General features: G+C 40.0%; 1 protein-coding gene across 2 annotated transcripts in view; it reads left to right on the plus strand.

The window, feature by feature from the left end:
- The window catches only part of evi5l (ecotropic viral integration site 5 like), a 28,542-nt gene that overhangs the window by 7,346 nt on the left and 6,015 nt on the right, over positions 1 to 15,181 (plus strand). The window contains exons 2-19 of one of the 2 annotated variants that reach the window (XM_029509053.1): positions 1,630 to 2,024; positions 3,372 to 3,561; positions 4,298 to 4,522; positions 4,980 to 5,054; positions 5,317 to 5,442; positions 5,616 to 5,759; positions 5,857 to 5,946; positions 7,019 to 7,116; positions 7,635 to 7,695; positions 7,830 to 7,883; positions 8,392 to 8,424; positions 9,313 to 9,453; positions 11,430 to 11,546; positions 12,078 to 12,218; positions 12,308 to 12,481; positions 12,748 to 12,894; positions 13,337 to 13,432; positions 13,760 to 13,855. In XM_029509053.1, the coding sequence (XP_029364913.1) occupies positions 1,783 to 2,024; positions 3,372 to 3,561; positions 4,298 to 4,522; positions 4,980 to 5,054; positions 5,317 to 5,442; positions 5,616 to 5,759; positions 5,857 to 5,946; positions 7,019 to 7,116; positions 7,635 to 7,695; positions 7,830 to 7,883; positions 8,392 to 8,424; positions 9,313 to 9,453; positions 11,430 to 11,546; positions 12,078 to 12,218; positions 12,308 to 12,481; positions 12,748 to 12,894; positions 13,337 to 13,432; positions 13,760 to 13,855 (2,250 nt within the window). In that variant the 5' untranslated portion in view covers positions 1,630 to 1,782. The remainder of the gene's footprint in view (positions 1 to 1,629; positions 2,025 to 3,371; positions 3,562 to 4,297; positions 4,523 to 4,979; positions 5,055 to 5,316; positions 5,443 to 5,615; positions 5,760 to 5,856; positions 5,947 to 7,018; positions 7,117 to 7,634; positions 7,696 to 7,829; positions 7,884 to 8,391; positions 8,425 to 9,312; positions 9,454 to 11,429; positions 11,547 to 12,077; positions 12,219 to 12,307; positions 12,482 to 12,747; positions 12,895 to 13,336; positions 13,433 to 13,759; positions 13,856 to 15,181) is intronic. The other variant, XM_029509045.1, reaches the window with a different exon arrangement.

Raw genomic sequence — 15,181 nt, forward strand, 5'->3', positions numbered from 1 at the left:
CAGTGCTGTTAACTTCATAAAATATAAATCAGCACCTGCAGTTTGGCAGATTCAGTTCTATTATTGGTTTTTAACACGTAAAGGATGTTACTTCAAATCTGTCCTCTGCAAAGCCATTTTTCAAATGTGATTTAGTCTCATAGGCTTGTTAATGGCCCTTTTGATTGGGCTTGTTTCTGTGCATGAATGTAGCCCTTGTCTCTTCCCCATGCTGTGTTTTCCCTATTCAGACTGTTATCATGCTCTCTGCTCTCCTCTGCAACAGGCTATGCTTCTGCTCTCCTTGCTTTGTTGTGTATATCTGCATCATATGCATCATATTATGCAGGCTAATTAATGTCTGAGTCGGCCTTGGCAGTTGATTAAAACTTAGGCCAATTTTTCACCACCTTATTTTGGAATTGTTTTTTTTTGTGTGTGTGTGTGTGTGTGTGTGTGTGTCCAGCTGTTTTACAATATGCATCATCCAAGCTCAAATTCTGCAATGTTTGTTTTCTGTTGCCATGAGGGAATTCTCCACAACACTCTTTTACAGCCATCCATCTGTTTTTTTTTTTGGTTTTTTTTGTGTTATTGTTGTTCTTTCGCTTTTTTCTTTTGTTTTTTTGCATGTGTTTCTAAGGATGAAAATGATGATGTGTAGGCAAAGCACAGGACTCAGGCGTGTTCTCACATTTACTAGTTGAATGTTGCACTGAAGAAACAAATACCTTAAATCACTGGAAGTGCACACTCAAAACTTTGTATGTTTTTTATACGTGCGTGTGTGTGTGTGTGTGTGTGTTAATCACACTGGTGCATCAGGCTCACTTCTCTTTAAGATGGTGAAAATAATGAGTCACATCTGCAGCATTGTGTCAGTGTGAGGTATCACTGGGCAGCTGTCTGTCTTACTGTGAACAAAAACACCTCTTTGATAACAGAGTCTCTCTGCAGTGACAGTTCACGATGCTCTCAGACAGAATGATGTCATCACAGTGACTAAGGGCCACTCCTTCCAAGCAGTTATTTGAGCCTGGGTGCAGAGTGTTATTGTTGGACTGGAGCAGTATAGTGGTGCCTAAAGTTCATTTAAACAAGCATGACATCCTTCTTGCTCCACCCAATACTCGCAGAGTTTTCTCCCATTTGACTGCTTTCCATTAAGTCTCCAGTGGTTAAGGTGTATCTTGCTATTACAATTATTAATTAATCCTTCTTTTAATGGAGACTATATTTTTTAAGAAAAGTATTGTTTCAACCTCCTTCCTGTCAATGTTTCATGAATTGTATTAACTGATACTGAGAGGTAATGGGGGCCTTTCTGTGAGGAGTTTACATTTTCTCCCCATACTTGCAGGGGCATCTTCCAGGTACTTCAGTTTCTTCCCATGAAACATGCATGTTTGGGTTAACTGGTGACTCTAATTGTCTGTAGATCTGAGTATGAGTGTGAGTGGTTGTTTATCTTGTCTCTGTGTGTTGGCCCTGTGATGGACTGGCGACCTGTCCAGGGTGTACCCTGCCATTGCCAAATGTGAGCTGGGATTGGCTCCAGCACCCCCCACGACTCGGACACAGATCGCCGGTAGAAGATGAATGAATGAATATCTGTTGACAATCATACTCATTCAGCTTTTTCCATGGCAGATTTAAAAACCTCTGATCGTATTGGCTCCTCGGGCATCCCGGTGGCCAATCAGGCAACAGCGAGGCTCACTGATCAGGGAGACCAACAGTGAGACTGGAAGAACCTCTACCACACTGTGACCGATTGACCCAACCTGCTCCACGATCTCCATCATGTCAGTACACAGTGGCAGCCCAGAAAGAGAGGGCTCTGTTGGGGCTCTCCCTCAGCTTGAGTGTCCCTCTTCCCCACCGGGCATGGACGCAGACCCCCCATCAACAGGCAGCCCAGTGCTCAGCCCAGACTCATCTTCCCATGATGCAGCGCTGTCAGCACCAGCTGCGTCTCCAGCAGACTCAGAGAACCTGAGTCCTGATGAGCTGGAGCTTTTGGCCAAGCTCGAGGAACAGAACAGGTGAAACCAGCAGCTATTTTTATTTCAAACAACTAAACTGTTATTGCACTATGACTGAGAAAAGCCTAGGGATTACTTGTGCAGAAGTGGGTCTGGTCAGACCCTTCACAAAGCTACTGTTATTGTACTTGTGAATCAGTTTGGCTTATTAACCTTTCTGAAGTTTACATTTTTGAAATAAGTCTTTGGAGTCAGATTTTAGAAGGTTTATAAGGCAGTGTATCAGGTTATCGTGATCCAGCTAGAATAAGCCTGGCTGCAGGTGCTGGAGCATAAATTTCTCTAAGTCAAAAAAGGAGCGAACCAGATGCATTGTTGTTTTTTTGTGTCCCAGCATCTTTGCACATATGTCATAAAGCAGTGTTGGGTAACAAATATTTGAATGTAGGTTAGTGTTTGAGCAACCAATGAGTAGGCAATGTTTAAAAATATGACCCTGGGATGTTTAGTAAAATGGATCTAAGCTCCATGTCTGTTTTTTTTTTTTTTTGTTTGTTTGTTTGTTTGTTGTGATTTCGTTGTTTTTGTTTTGTTTTTGTTTTTTTGCAAGAACTAAACAAGTACTAAAAACAAAGGATGATCTATTTTAACATTATGTGTTTTATTTTTCAACTTGAACAGTCAAGATTGTCACCTGAAATTCTGATGACCAGCTTGACAACAGATAGATAGGAAGTCAACATATTTTAAGAATTAAATGTCTTTGACACCTCTCTTCCCCTTTCTTTTCCCCTTCTCTCACTCAGGTCTCCTCATTTCTCAAGGTTCCTGTGTATCTCACACTCTGCTTTGAGTCACATGTACCATTTTTAAAAACTACACTGCTGAAAATAGAAATGTGGCGTTGAATTTTGAAAAATTCTCAGTGACTTATAGGTCATCTGCATCTGAATAGGGTGATGCCTGGAGTAATGCCTCTGCATTAGAGGAAAAATGCATCTCTTCTTTCAAGAGGTCCATTACTTAATTAATTTGAAATCTTAAAATTTTATGTAATTTTCAAGAGTAAAGTTTCATCCCACACAACTAAGAACACTTGATTTCTCTACGGGAATTAAAGTAATCAGACATTTGGGATCAAAGTGGAGCTGAACTTAACACCCTTGGGGTAAAGACTTTCCTCTGTAATTAAATCAGCTCTGCTTCCTGCTGTTTTGTTGTCTCAGATTTAAGAGAATCACAGGAATGAAAAATAAAAAAAAATGTAAAAGAAAAGTTTTGGAAAATGCATGAATTTACTTTTGTCTGAACATTAGATAATTGAATGGATATCACAATAGCTTACCATCATATGGATCATATTATATAGTAATATGACCCAACCTTATAAACTATCTTTCCATGCAGGTTGCTCGAGGCCGATTCCAAGTCTATGCGGTCGATGAGTGGCTCACGCCGTAACAGCGGCTCTTCGCTGGTGTCTAGCTCCTCTGCCTCCTCCAACCTGTCACACCTGGAGGAGGACACTTGGATCCTGTGGGGCCGCATTGTCAATGAGTGGGAGGAGTGGAGACGCAAGAAGGACAAACTCTTGAAGGTGGGAATTGTCACTTGTATCAGTTGAGTGAAAGTGATTGAGCACAATGACAGGATTATCATCTTCTCTTTCACTTTTACAGTTTGTGGATCAGGTTTATATTGAATAGATATTGAATAGATTATAGAGCAAAACAGAAACGTGTCACTGTAAATCCCTGATTCTTCACGTCTTTCTTATACAGGAGCTTGTCCATATATATTCATCCACATTGCATTGGTCCCTGATTTGTTGAAGCTGTGCACATGTGTTTTTTTTGTGGATGTTGCTCTAAAACTTAACAGTTTGGGAAGAAATTCTAAGCAATTTCTGTGATAGTAACATGTGGCAACAGATTCAGGCAATGTCATTGAAATAGCTCGAATACAACCGCGCCAATGCCTTTCAGTTGCACTGCAGCACTTGGCACGTTCTCTCCTCCCTTTGTCTTTTTGTGTCCTCCGTGACAAGGCAGAATCCCCACAGGAGGAGAAGATGGATGAGAGAACCAACAGCAAAAATAAGTCAGGCAAACCAGGGCTGCCTGAGGTACAAAATATGCTGCATAAGTATAAGGATTGAAAAACACAAGGTTAAGAACGAAGAATAAAAGTGATGTGTCATAACTTACCTAGAGCCTCTAATTACAAAATGATACATACTGTAGAGTGTGTACATCCATCCCCCACTACTAAAAGGAGCAAGGTATTAATCATGAGTCTTATCTAATCTCTCCCCCTTTCTCTCTGCCCTCCAGGAGTTGATCAGGAAGGGCATCCCTCATCATTTCCGGGCCATCGTCTGGCAGCTGCTTGGCAATGCCACTGACATGCCAGTGAAGAACCAGTACTCAGAGCTGCTGAAGATGTCCTCCCCCTGCGAGAAGCTTATCCGCAGAGACATTGCCCGCACCTACCCCGAGCATGAGTTCTTCAAAGGCCAGGACAGCCTGGGGCAGGAGGTTCTCTTCAATGTTATGAAGGTGAGCAGTGGTGCATTTCACATCACTTCAACGTCTGAACTTCTTAGGTTCATTGCTGTGATGCTTGCGTCTTTTAGAATAAATGTACACTCATATTAAGCTCAGGCTTTAGTTAGCTCAGGCATGGATTTGTTGATTCAGTGCCATCTTAGGTATTTTTTCCCCCACAGGGAGAGGACATGCTGTTAACATTGACTGTCTACATCCTTGCGTGCATTTAATGGTGCTAAGGTGCATTTTACACTGTCTGCATGATTACGTGGATGCATAATGCATAAAAACATCCCCATACAAAAGCCTTTCTTCTTAAGGCATGCTTAACATGTCAAGTTTCCTGCAAGCTGAGCTTGTCTGGAAATGGCTTGTTAATGGTTGTTGAGCAATCTGAAGGTTCAGTCATCACTGCCGCGTCAATGCAAAGAACAGCAAAAGTGATAAAAGAGTGTGTGTTTTTCAGGCATACTCCCTAGTGGATCGAGAGGTGGGCTACTGCCAAGGCAGCGCATTCATTGTTGGCTTGTTGCTCATGCAGGTAATGATAAAACATATCAGGGAAATGAACCATAATGAGGATATTTTGCCTAAAGACCTACTTCACCATGGGAGTTTCAACGTTTATCATCATTTGTGCCCCTAGATTTCTCTGATTGCTACTTTGATATAGCAACAGATTCTCTCAGGAGTTTCAGTCAGGGATGGGTGCTGTATTAGATTAATAAATAATTCAACATAAACTTCTTTTAATTCATAACTGATGAAGAAACTTTGCTAACCCACCTTCCTTTCTTCCTCAGATGCCAGAGGAGGAGGCATTTTGTGTTTTTGTGCGTCTGATGCAGGAATACCGACTGAGGGAGCTGTTTAAGCCCAGCATGGCTGAGCTTGGCCTCTGCATCTACCAATTTGAATATCTGCTACAGGTAAAAAGCGGGCAGCAGTCTATCAACAAGTGGCTTGCAGTTTGAAAGTTGTCCACAGAGGGGCAGCAAGTCATTTGTTTGTAACTGTAGCACATCACTTCCTTTTTGGACATGGGCTTAGGAGTTTACTTTAGATAATTGATGTTTGAAATTATGTACTTTTGTAACCTCAGGAGCAACTTCCAGAGCTGAACGTCCATTTCCGGTCTCAGAGTTTCCACACATCTATGTATGCCTCATCCTGGTTCCTTACGCTTTTCCTCACATTCCTCCCTCTGCCTGTTGCTACTCGAATCTTTGATATTTTCATGTATGAGGTAGGAAATCATAGAGCACATCCTTTATTCATGTATATTCAGCCTGTGAGTGTTCTCTTATTGTAGTTGTCTAAGCACAGATATAATCTGTCTCCAGGGTCTAGAGATTATCTTCCGTGTGGGCCTGGCCATCTTGCAGTACAACCAGACTGACCTCATTCAGCTGGACATGGAGGGCATGTCGCAGGTAAGCAGCCACAGCTTTATACCACTTTGTGCAGAGATGAGTTTCATATACACAATCACAGGTCACAGGTTTCACATTTCCTTTTACATGTGAATTCTGAGAACTATATGTACTCAGATTTAAAGAAAAAACTAAACAGGTGCTAGTTTAAAATATAAACTAGGACACATCTGATGGATGGCGTATATGAAACACAAGCATGATGTTAATTTTGTGTCTTTGTTAAGTTCTACAAACACATGGATTTGATCTTACATGCTGTGTACAATAGTTAAATATTGAAGTCAATCATAATTTTATATCTAATTGCCATGTAAGTGCTTTTTTATGATACAAAAAATAATATAAAGTGCTGGATCACAAATTCAGGAAAGTAGATATAATGAATGCAGTCTTATACACCCTGCCTATAATCACTCTTACTTTATCGGGATAGTTATGTTCAGTTATTATTTAATATCTTTTTATTTATTAATTTTAAATGGTCATATTAAGGTTGTAATTTATGATGCTTTTGAACTGAAGTTCCAGCCCATTTCATTTGAATTAAATATGACAAGCCAGCTGTCGGTATAACCAGAAGCAGTTCAACAGCTCCATAATTTTCAGGCTCTGAAATGGCCATTACAGTAAACCAACATCCTGTTAAGGAGATATAATAACAGCTGAATAGTGTCATCATCATGAAGAAGGATTTCCATATTGGTTTTATTAAGGTGTAGCTAGTATATTTTATTTAGCCAACAGTCTAAGACATCTAGATGTTCAGTTTATTGTCAAATATGCAAGAAAAGCACCAAATCCTCACACCAGAGAAGCAGGAAACTGGCATATTTGACATTTTTGCTAACTGACTTTGGGGTTAACTGATGATTGATGTGTATAATGCAGTTTTTAATTTGAAACATAGATGTAGATATACTTTCAATTATTGGGTTAAGGTTAGTCCAATCCAAAAATGTCTGAAAATTGTCCACTCTTTCAGTGTCTGCATACATCTTAAAATATAAATGAGCGTGTCTGTCAGTCTTGAGCTCTCTAATTTTTCGTCTGTTTCCCTTGGCTCTACCAGCATTTCCAGAAGGTGATCCCCCACCAGTTTGACAGCTGCCCAGACAAGCTGATCCTCAGAGCCTACCAGGTCAAATACAACCCCAAGAGGATGAAGAAGTAAGAGCTGTGATTCTTTTGCTGCCATTTAGTGCAATTTAGGCTGGACAAATGACGCTCAAGAGAATTTTGTCTTTCTATCTTACAAGCCCTGAGGTTTGCATGCATCATATCCGGTGTTTGATATTTGTTTTTTGTTTTTTTTTAGTAAGTAAAGTCATTTGTGTATGTTACACCAGGAAGAACCCATTTATAGGTCTATCTCCTTCTGTTTGTTTCAGCTGTAAGCTAAGAGCTGAGAGCTGTGATTCTTTTGCTGCCATTTAGTGTGATTTAGGCTGGACAAATGACACTTAAGAGAATTTTGTCTTTCTGTCTTACAAGCCCTGAGGTTTGCATGCATCATATCCGGTGTTTGATATTTGTTTTTTTTTTTTGTTTTTTTTAGTAAGTAGAGTCATTTGTGTATGTTACACCAGGAAGAACCCATTTATAGTTCTATCTCCTTCTGTTTGTTTTAATAAATATTAATGTAAACATTTGTTACGCATAATCTGCTTTTGTTTATCTCCAATTAGACTTGAAAAAGAATACACCACAATCAAGAACAAGGAAATGGAAGAGCAAATTGAGATCAAGGTGTGTTTTTGTCAATGTGCACTCAGAAATGTTATTTCTGTGTTTGTGTATGACATTGAACAGGTAGTATGAAAATCAATAGGCCATACACAGTGTCTGCTCAATACACCTCTCCTCTGACTGTCTCTGCACAGAGATTACGCACTGAAAACAGGCTGCTGAAGCAAAGGATTGAAACCCTGGAGAAGGTAAGAAATTAGCTTTGATTCCATCTTATTGAGATCTTCATATAAATTGGTTTTATGCTGCATCATTGAGATGAAAAAGCCAGATTGCTCAGCAGAGGGCTCTTCACATTTTGATCAGACACAGTAACAACATAATGCTGCTGGTTTAATATTGTGTGTTTTCTGCTGCTGGTTCTCGTATCTCTGTATGTTTGTTCTTGTACGGGTGTGACTGCGTGTGGCTACGTATTAGAAGTTGACAAGTAGTGTAGTTTGCATGCGAGGTTTCTTTTTCTTCTATGCAACCACTCTGCTATTGAGAGAGACTCCCTTTCAAATCTTCTCCTGTGCAATACTTCTTTATGAGCAATCTCACAGTTGCCTCTTTTCTCATTGCAACCATCTCCACATTCCTACATTTCTTTTCCTCAATTTCCCTCTTGACTTTTGTCATGGTTTATCCTCCCTGGTGTACTGTTGTCTTTCACTCTTTTTCATCCTCTTGTTCCTCTCCTTTGTCGCGCTGTAGGAGAGTGCTGCTCTGGCAGACAGACTGATACAGGTAGAGTACTGTAAACCACTTTCCCACTGACCTCACTGTTCTCTGCCTTTCTCACACTTCCCTCCTACACTTGTCTGCTTACCCTCCTCTTCTTACTAACGACCACTCAGATGTGCATGAGTATATTGTTAGTGTTGTGTATCTGTCCAGTCCACATAGCCTCAATATGATTCCTGAATGCATGTACTATCATTTATCCATGATGGAAATGTTAATATGAGGTTTTATAATCCCTGCATGTGGCATGTAAAGGTCCATTACTACTGCTGTTGTTATAATTGTTATTATTATTGGTATTAGTGTTATTACAAATTTTTGATATCTGGGAAATATTCTTTTCTTTCTTGCAAAGAGTTGGATAAAAAGAAGTATATGTTTATCTTAGCATCAAAACTGGAAACACAGGTAAACAGTGTGCCTGTGTCTGTCCAAAGGGGGAAAAACTGAGAAAATAATGTCATATCTTTGGGTCTGTTTAAAAAAAAAAAAGCGTTGGAATTATATGTTTTGGTCTTGTTTCTTGGCTGATTACAGGTGCACTGCGTATTCACTTTTTATCACTGAAATATTCTAAAGAAAAAAAAATAGGTACAACCAAGTTAATTATTGAGTTTTAAATGTGCTTATAGATAGATTTTTGGGGCTATCAGATGTCAGTATTCACAGCTAACTCTTGGCAAGAAAGTGAAAAGGTTGTTCTATTAATTATTATTATCTTTTTTTTACTAAAATTATTATTAGCCATACAGCATGTAGTTCCCCTAACTGTAAAAATGTTGCATACTCCCAGAAGTACCCCTCTCCCTACATTGGTATAAAGTCTGCATTTTTAAGGTCATACTCCACAGCTGATCTGGACTCTTGTCCTGCTCCAACTTGTTTATCAAGGGTCAGGTGACGCGGGCTCAGGAGGCCGAGGAGAACTATGTGATCAAGCGGGAGCTGGCAGTGGTGAGGCAGCAGTGTAACACAGCCAGTGAAAGCCTTGAGAAAGCACAGGACACCATCAGAGAGCTGCAGCAGCAGAGGGTAAATGGCAAACCAGAATCTATACCCAAGTACTGTGGCAGCATAGGAAACAAGGCTGAGCAGGATTTATGCAATAAGATGATTCTTCAAATCGAAACAGTTAATCTCATCAATAAGGTCATTTTCAGGTAAAGATTTCAAAGCCTGGGCTAATTTGTGTGCAAAACACACATCCTGTTGAACCCAGTAAAAAAAAAAAACAAAACTGAAAATGTAGTGTTTGTAAAATTATAAAGAATACCTTTTGTATAATACACTTTCAGTTTTAATTATTTAAACACTAGGTAAGCATTTTCACATAATCACGCACAAGCAAATTAAAATCAAAGGTAAAAATATCCAACACGAGCGCCTGAAATCACTCAGTAAAAGGTCAGATTTAGAACATTCAATGTTGGACTTGAATGAACTGCTTGCAACACTGATTTTCTTAAGACTTCAGTGGAAACTGTAATGTATGCAACAAAAGCCACCAAAACATAACATCCGTTTTGCAACCAGGCTACAGGGGAGATGTTTGACCTGACAAAAAAATGTTCATTATGCGAAGTGTATTCTGCTCAGTGCATCATGGTTTAATGTTAGACATTTACTTTTATCAAGCTGCCTCATGTTTGACACACAGATTTTCTGCAGCCATTATGACCTGTTCAGTTGAGATTTCCATAGAAAGGAAAAGATGATTCACATGCAATAACATTCACTTAATTGATCTGTCCTGTAAAGATTTCATGAGGATATTGCATCCTTCATAAATACATTATATTGTCCTTACTTGAGCTCAAGGATGAACTGAATATTTGTTTAGTGGGATAAAATGATGAAGTAATGACATTTTACATTGACAGGGTTGAGAGAAAACTCCACTGAGACTTCAATGTAATGTTTTTAATATATATTATAACATTCTGCAAAAACACAGGAAAGACAGATCATGACTATATTTCTTGCAACTCCACTTGTTGGCAACCACAAGGAAGTCATTCTACCTTTTTATTTCACTTCTGCTGCTTAAAAGTACATTTTGCCAATAAAACCTGCCATATATTTTTTGATGTATCTGAGGATTTCTACTGTGAATGTTGTTACTTTTAAAAAGTTAATGATTAGGATATTGGGACATTCTTGTATGTCCAGGAGAGTTATTTTTTTTACATACAGCTTTGCTGTTGTAGAAAAAGGAAACCAGTGCTTTTTATAAAGACAGTTAAAATTCATTTCAGCACAATGCAGTCTTCTACAACAAAACTGATGCATTATACTTCTATTGTTTTATGTTGTGTATTTTTTAAAAAGAGAAAATTAATCCTTAATCATCTTAATTTGATGTTATTTTACTCCATCTGAGAGCTCAGATTGTCAGCACCATCGCCCACCAGAGTTCACACACCTCCAGACAGTCAAGCTTCTTTTTGATACTCATGACTGAGATGCTCAAAATGACAAATCAAGACTCTTTTACTCACGCTATGTACTTGCCTAATTTCAGCCTTTAGAAAGTATTTTTCCACTTGGCTGTCTGCATTGTCTGCTGCTTTCACAGCTCTAACTTTTTTGTGGTACTTTGATGTGGTGACATGAACATGAGATATACAGTAGCTCTCTATATTCTGACATCACTCTGAATCAGTGGGCCAACAGTGTCATTAGCAGGCAACCTTTTAATGTGGTGAAAGTACCATTAAAAAGTTTTTATGGAAATGAGGAGTAACCCTATAGCTTTCTGTTGCTTTGGATTTAGGAATCTATGAAAGTGTATCGATATTCAATAATATGTTTGATATTCCAGCAGCAGAAAAAGAAACAGAAAGAGATCAAAATATAAGCACAGGCATGTGTCAGACTACACACCCACTGGAGTGCAACACACTACCTCATCAACTAGTCTTAATATGACAATGAAATGAAAGCTGATGTTAAACCCCACTGACCTTGGATCCAATATACCTGTCCAACACCACTGATATTTGTTGCAGTACACAGAGCAGTTTGTGAGCAGCCTGCAGACCCAGCTGGAGCAGTCCAGACTGCGAGAGGCTGAACTACTCGGAGCACTGAAGGAGATGCAAGACAAAGTGCTTGATCTAGAGAAGGTGGGCAGGGACTCAGACATACATTTTATTTTTATTGTGTGAGATAATACTGTAAACAATGACAAGGAACAACAGGCATGGTCTTGTAAATGGATTTAAGATTATTTTACTGTCAGTGAAATTGCTTTAAGTTTTTCTATGGGAGGTGTTATGACATGCCAGCTCTTCCTCATTTTGATGTTGATAGTTTTACAGCTATGTCAAACTGAAAGGTAGAAAAGGCAAATACAGGTCAGTGTCAGTGTCTGTATGCTGGATGGCTGTGTCACTAGTCTGCTTTAGAAATGGGGTATATGGGTAAAATTACGTAACCGTTTATGGAGGCGCCAACAGCCCCATCATGTGATCAAATCACTCCTCTCAGTTGTCTGCTCAGTCCAAACAGAGACATGAGGTCAGTGTGGAAGTGGTAAAGGAATTAATAATTTTTTATTCACCCTTGTTTTGGAAAAAAGAACTGTTCATACGTTTTTGGTGGAAAAGGTGCATTAGTCTTGCTAAACTCGAATCATGAAATGTTCATCCATTCAGAGGAGTACTTGCCTGCCTGATGAGAACAACATGGCAGCTCTGCAGGAAGAGGTGAAGCAGATGAAGCTGAGGGAGCTGGAAACCTTGCGCTCCTTCAAAGAGATGCAGGACACTGTCACTGACCTCAACCAGCGTTGGCAGGTAAAGCACAGAGACCTTTGCTGTTTCACTCTGAGCTATCTGTGTGTGCACTGGTAGGACCGTTAGAATTGTCAATTCTGTTTCCGCAGCATCATATGTCCCGTGGCAGCAGCACTGGCAGTGGGGGTGGCTGGAAGGAGTCCCCAAAGAAGAATGCCATGAATGAGCTGCAAGACAAACTGATGACGGTCAGACTGAGGGAGGCCCAGGCCCAGGCTGAGCTCCGAGAGGTCAAACTCAAAGTCCTGCAGCTGGAAAGCCAGGTCCGAAACACTGCACAGTCACACGCAGTATCTACATCATTATATTAATCCTATTTTCATTGAATGACAATTTAAGTTTATTTTTTCCACTTTGGTTCAACAATTAGTCAAATAATCAATAAGAAATTTGCAAACAATTTATAAATATATTCAACATATGTACATCTGAAGTCCTGAAATTTTATGGACCAAAGTCTTCATAAATGAATTGGATAAAACATCTGCAGCCCTACTCACCCTTTCACCTTTGAATTAATTCACCCTAGAACCAGATCCACAGCAAGCTCATTGGTCGCCACGAGCAGGAACGCTCAGCCTTGCAGGACCGGCTCCAGATGTTGGCCAATCAGAACAAAGCTCTACAGGGCCAACTCAATGAGATGAAAAGGAAGCAAGCCGAGTCTGACTGCAAGGTCTGAATGGAGAAGGAGTTGGCAAGAGGCAAAAATGACATGAGAGAAGAGCTGATTGGTTTAAAGATTGATAGATTTATCCATTCATGTTCTATCACTTATCCGTTTCCAGGTCACATTGGGTGCTGGAGGCCAAGATATCAATAGATTTGAAATGTAACAGAATTTCACATAAAGTAATGAGATATGAAGTAGGTATAAAATAAGGGCACAAGTGGATAAAAATGGCACTGTTTTACAGTAAATGCAGATGTTTATAACCATAAAAGGATACAAGAATCGGTGAATGTCTGGTTTAGAGCACAGGAGTAGGTAGATGTTTGTACCAAGACAGTATATCATCAGTATCCATCGCTGATAACTAGTATATCGTTGTCAATTATAGTGTTCGCTTGAAATGTCATCATCTGTCTCTTTCTGACTTTGCAATTCACTCATGTAGAGTAAAGAGGAGGTTATGGCCGTGCGACTAAGAGAAGCAGACAGTATGGCTGCTGTGGCTGAACTCCGGCAGAAGATTGCTGAACTCGAGATACAGGTACGTGGTTATGTATGTATGTATGTATGTATGTATGTAGACTACCAATTCACATATAGCAGTTATGTTCCTGTGGTTTATTTAAAAGCAGTCTACCTCATAGTGATAGATTACCATATCACCACACATAAAATCCCACTGAACAACAATTGTAATGTGTGATCAGGAGCGGGTCTACTAATTTGTGGATTTTTTTTTATACTTGGTTGCAGGTTCAGATGGCAGTCAAGCCAATCCTGGCATCGCTGTGTAGATATTTGGAACCAATTGCTTTAACAGCAATGAGACTCTGACCTTGATTTTCTGTTTGTCAAATGTGCTTTTCAGAAGGAAGAAGGACTAATCCAGGGCCAGCTGAACCACTCAGACTCGAGACAATACATCACCCAGCTTCGAGACCAGATTGCTGAGCTCAAAAATGAGGTTGGATATACACACACTGCACAATGTTTCCAAAATGACTTAATAAATATAGTACAATCACCCATTTTAGCACCTAATTAAATGTGGTCAGTATTGTGGTAACAACACAAGTAGTTTCATTATGTGTTTGTATCATTAATGAATTTCCACAGTATGAAAAATTTGTGGATGTGAAGGGTTATATCTACATCCAATACTTTGTACCAATACTGCTCGTTGCCATATCCTTATTACTATGAATGTAGCAATGTGGCGGCTTCTCTCTTAATCGCCAAAGATCAAATCAAATCAAATCAAATCAGATTTATTTGTATAGCGCCAAATCATAACAAAGTTACATCAAGGCACTTTACATATAGAGCAGGTCTAGACCAAACTCTTTATACATTTATTTAAAGAGACCCAACAGATCCCCCGATGAGCAAGTACTTGGCAACAGTGGCAAGAGGCAGAAACCTCGAGCAGAACCAGGCTCAGGGGGGGTGGCCATCTGCCTTGACCGGTTGGGTTGAGAGTGGGAGAGAGAGAGAGAGAGAGAGAGAGAGAGAGTGAGACAGGCATTGGAGGAGGGGGGGTGTAGGCAGGAACATGTTGCTGCATGAAGTTCATACAGTTGAGCTGTAATACAGAATTCATGAAATATGGGACCAGCAGGTGTTGCAGGAACATGGGATGGCGATGAGTCACCACCTGCAGGATGAGGACAGGGAGAGAGAGGAGAGGAACTGGGAGAGACAGAGACTTTGGCAGAACATGGTTAGTAAATGCAGTATAATTGCTTAGAACTGGGTGAAACTGTTTTTTTAGGAAGGATGGTTCTTATCAGCGCATGCAAGGAGGGAGGGAGAGAGAAAGAGGGAGGGGGGAGAGAGGGTGACAGGGAGAGACAGAGAGAGAGAGAGAGAGAGAGAGAGAGAAGCTCAGTCCTTCCCCTAGCAGCCTAGGCCTATAGCAGCATAGCTAAAGAGTAGAGGACTTTAACTTTTTAACTATAAGCTCTGTCATACAGGAAAGTTTTAAGCCTGGTCTTGAAAATTACTAAAGAGTCCGCCCCCCGGACCAATGCTGGAAGTTGGTTCCATAGAAGAGGAGCCTGATAACTGAACGATCTGCCTCCAGATTTACTCTTGGAGACTCTAGGAACCACAAGTAAACCTCCATCTAGAGAGCAGAGTGGCCTACTAGGACAGTAAGGAACTATGAACTCTCTGAGATATGATGGAGCTTGGCCATTAAGAGCTTTATACGTTAAAAGAAGGATTTTGAATTCTACTCTATATTTTACTGGCAGCCAATGAAGAGCAGCTAACACAGGAGAGATATGAT

Source organism: Echeneis naucrates, chromosome 1, assembly GCF_900963305.1.
Source record: "Echeneis naucrates chromosome 1, fEcheNa1.1, whole genome shotgun sequence".
Lineage (NCBI taxonomy): Eukaryota > Metazoa > Chordata > Actinopteri > Carangiformes > Echeneidae > Echeneis > Echeneis naucrates.